The sequence below is a fragment of the Sinocyclocheilus rhinocerous genome, unplaced genomic scaffold, assembly GCF_001515625.1.
Source record: "Sinocyclocheilus rhinocerous isolate Xijiao unplaced genomic scaffold, SAMN03320098_v1.1 scaffold627, whole genome shotgun sequence".
NCBI lineage: Eukaryota > Metazoa > Chordata > Actinopteri > Cypriniformes > Cyprinidae > Sinocyclocheilus > Sinocyclocheilus rhinocerous.
Window position 1 is genome coordinate 349,427 of NW_015649569.1, and position 3,901 is coordinate 353,327.

At 37.4% G+C, this 3,901-nt stretch overlaps 1 protein-coding gene across 1 annotated transcript in view; it reads right to left on the minus strand.

Annotated features, from left to right (window-relative positions):
- Positions 1 to 3,901, minus strand: part of LOC107710696 (voltage-dependent calcium channel gamma-5 subunit-like) — a 7,377-nt gene continuing 3,476 nt past the window's right edge. Inside the window, exons 2-4 of the mRNA XM_016515530.1 lie at positions 3,346 to 3,486; positions 3,130 to 3,275; positions 1 to 507 (exon numbers count right to left, since the gene is read on the minus strand). Coding sequence (XP_016371016.1) covers positions 250 to 507; positions 3,130 to 3,275; positions 3,346 to 3,486 — 545 coding nt within the window. The 3' untranslated portion in view covers positions 1 to 249. The remainder of the gene's footprint in view (positions 508 to 3,129; positions 3,276 to 3,345; positions 3,487 to 3,901) is intronic.

The following is a 3,901-nucleotide window of genomic DNA, read 5'->3' on the forward strand; positions in this document are numbered from 1 at the left end:
CACTGCATGAAAATGTAATTTTCAAAAAATCCATAATAGGGGCACTTTAAACTTCAATGATTATTCATCTTAGCAGTTGTGTGAATCACTCCAGAGAAGAATACTATACTGCCACCTGCTGGAACAAAGTCATTAGCTCACTACAGAACAGGAAAATTACAGTCATACATTCTATCAGTCTGTTCCCTTTCATAAGGCAAAGACACACATATATGTTTCAAACCCAGTTCTGATGCCGGACACTGAACTTTAGCAGGGAGAGGAGGACACCAGGTCGTAGTCAGGGCACTTGAGCAGGGCAGGGTAGCTGGCATTCATCTGGAGCGAGGTGTCGCTGGAGATGTCTGACGGGCTGCGTCCTCGCGTCCTGGCGTCGGGGTGAAGGAACTGACCCGAGTAATCAGAGCAGTTGCTCAAGCGCGGCCGGTAGAAGCTGGGGTGAGGCTGGTAGATTTCCTCCGCTGTGTAACGCTTCATGAACAGGTAGACGGACATCACACCTGCACTCTGAACAGAGAGAAGAAAACATTTCCTGAAGGAAATACCAGGCAACAACAGACAAGATCTAGAGAAAAAGCTTTGATTATGACAAATGATGACCGCTGATTTATATAAAAAGGTACAAATATACAGTGGTGGCCCAAATGATTAGAACACTAGTATTTTCACCAGCTAAAAAATGGTTTTAAGTCAGTCATTTCGATCTTTTGCTGTAGTGTGTCAGTAGGAAATATCAGTTTACATTTCCAAACATTAATTTTGGCATTAATTGTAATAATCCAGTGAGCTCCACACAGAGATCTGATCTGATCATCATCCAGTCTGTCTGGAATGACATGAAGAAACAGAACAAACTGAGACAGACTTAATCCAGAAGAACTGTGGCAACATCTCCAAGATGCTTCAAGAAACCTACCTATCAGTTATATTTGACACTACAGCAACAGATAGAAATAATTGACTTAAAACTTTAGCTGGTGAAAATACTAGTGTTCTAATAATTTTGGCCACCACTGTATCTAGAAACATTGTACACCAAAATATAGATTGAAGGAGAGAGAGACTAATATCTATATGCAATAAAAGTGGTAAATAAAAAAAAAGGCAAGTAGTTCACCATGGGATGCCAAGTGCCATTTGACCTTGACATAAAAATTATTGCAGATAGGCTCACAGAACAGTGATTTTAAAAGGTTTAAAAGGAAAACAGTGAAAATACAATAGTGAAAGCAAACAAGAGAGCTAACAAGAGTACTGTAGGTTGTCGCTTTACTCCAAAGAGCGCAATGCACTGAGCAATGCTGACGTACGTCAAGTAAAAATCCATAACTGTTTAGGTCAGTGGGAGATTTTCAAACTTTATAGGAATGTTGCATTTGCAATACATAAGTTTAGATCTATCAACCAAGATTCAGAACTTACAGTATGATAAAACAGTAAAGTGAAGCAGTAGGCATTATTCCACAATAAATGTTTCAAACAGTAGTATAGGTGTGCATCATTCCAAGTTTAAGGATGTGAAAAGCTAAAACGTCCTAGGTTGTCATCTAGTAATTATGATAATTATGAAATGGCATGCTGCATTGTTGTCGCATGACCTAATTTAGTTTGTCACATGACCTCATCATATTTCATACTTAAAGCAGCATGTGGCTTTTAATCATTATCTTGGAAATAAAAATTGTTATTTTGCCATTTTTTTTCCAGTTTTGTGCTATCTTTAGTTCAGTCTTCAGTTTAATTAACCCTTGAGAAAAAAGTATAACTGAACAAAATAAACTAGAATTGAAAAGAATATACTGTACTGTACAAAATGTAATGTTTTCAGATTCTTAATTGAATGTTATTTGCACATAAATGAAAATGTATAATAGTTTACATTTATATTAAATACAATTAGTTGAACTTAGCTGAGTGCTTGATGTTTAGGTAGTTTCATAATTACTTTATTGCATTTTAAATATGATTATACTGCCGAATGTACTGGCAAGCATTTATGGTACACTAAAATTTAAAATAATTTCTATTGAAACTTGTATGTCAAGTATTCAAGCATTTAAATACATTTTTCATTAAATGTATTAAGGTTATTAAGTTAGTATATTATATATATACAGAGTTCTGGCATGAAACTCTAGATGGCGCAGTCTGATAGGTCTAACTCAATCTGACCTAATGACATCATTATCACATGGCACAGCTGATTGGTTCTCTCCTGTATCGGTAGCCAATGAGCTCGCTGCTCAACATTGAAATATATGACTAGTGCTTGCCATAGCAGTGCAGCTTGCTTCAGAAACCCTCCACCTTCCCCAGCTCCACCTGTATAGATCTGCTACGAGGTGATTCATGTATGCTATATGGGGGTTATTCCATGTATGTTATATTTGCAGCAGCAATATTTCTTACATGCTCACAGCAGCATGTTGTGGATGTATTGGCAGTAGCAAGTCACGGTACTTGCTCTGCCGCAGCAGCAGCAGCGTAGCAGATCTATTCACCAAGACCAAATACATTAACATTGTCATGTGCATTACCATGCCAATCCCTCCGAGTGTTTTCATGACAGAAATATATATATATATATATATATATACAGTATATGGGGGAAAAGCCTTATAAGCCTATCAAAGACATTTAAAATTGTTACTGCGTGTGAACTACTTACAGTTCATTCATCAAACTGAAATTGGAGGTTCAGTGTTCAGTATTTAAGTAAGTATGCTCTGTTGCATACTGCTCATTTTGACAAATGCACTCATCTGTATGTTCTGCTCAATGCATACTGTATTTACAGTACCACAGCAACAGAAAGAGCAGTACTGAACACAGTCACTGCATATTTTATGTCAAAATTAGGAAGATTAAATTATAGCATGTGGTGATCTTTAGCATTTCACAAATAGAGGTAAAATTGTACTGAACTCTTTGACATTCCTTTCATCTTACATTCCTTTAAAGTCAGACTTAAATTATGCACAAAACAACGTTTGAATGGAGTCAGTACATTAAACATTCAGGCTGAATTAACTACAGAGAAGTTCAATTATGTGCGAATGCCCTAATAATGGAGAAAAGTGAAAGAAGAATGACAGTAGATGGTAGTGTCTGAATGAAAGAGCTTTTTACCTCAGTGAGCAAGAAGGAAATGGCAGCGAACGCAAATGACCAGCCGTACTTATAGCTGAAATACGCCTCATTACTCTTGGTCCTGCTGAACATCTCGTCATTTATGCTGGAGATGTAGAGCACCAAACCAACCACCAGAGACAGACCTGAGAGAGAGACAAACATCAGTCTGACAAATGAGATGTGTCAGAGGAGGAAGTGGAAGAGGGAGCGTACCTGACAGGATGAAGAAGATTCCAGAGACAAACGCCAGTATGGTGCGATGGGGCCGAATGTGTCCGATATTGTTGAGCACAAAACCAATGAACATAAAGAACAAACTGACCAGGGGGAACGGTGTGGCCGAACGAATCATCTCTGAAAAGATATAAGAAAGAGCATTTGATAGTAAGTGTGCAATTGTGAGTATAAATGCCTGTTCACACCGAGAACGATAACTACACTGTAAAACCTAACAAATATTCTAACTAATGTGGTTTAGTCAACTTTACTGTCCAACTTAATTGTAAAAATCTAGTAATTTACACACTATGCCTTTGTTACTCAGAAAACCCGAGTTAAGATAAATTGTTTTCCATTATGTTGATCTTAAAGTGCCCCTATTATGCCATTTCCAATATTGCCTTTCATGCAGTGTGTAATGTAGCTGTATGTGAATGTAAATGATCTGCAAAGTTGTAAAGCTGAAAGTGCACGGTAAATAAAGTTATTGTCTCCCAAAATAAAGAATCGACTCTGAACAGCTGAAACGAGTCGTTAGTAATTCGAATCC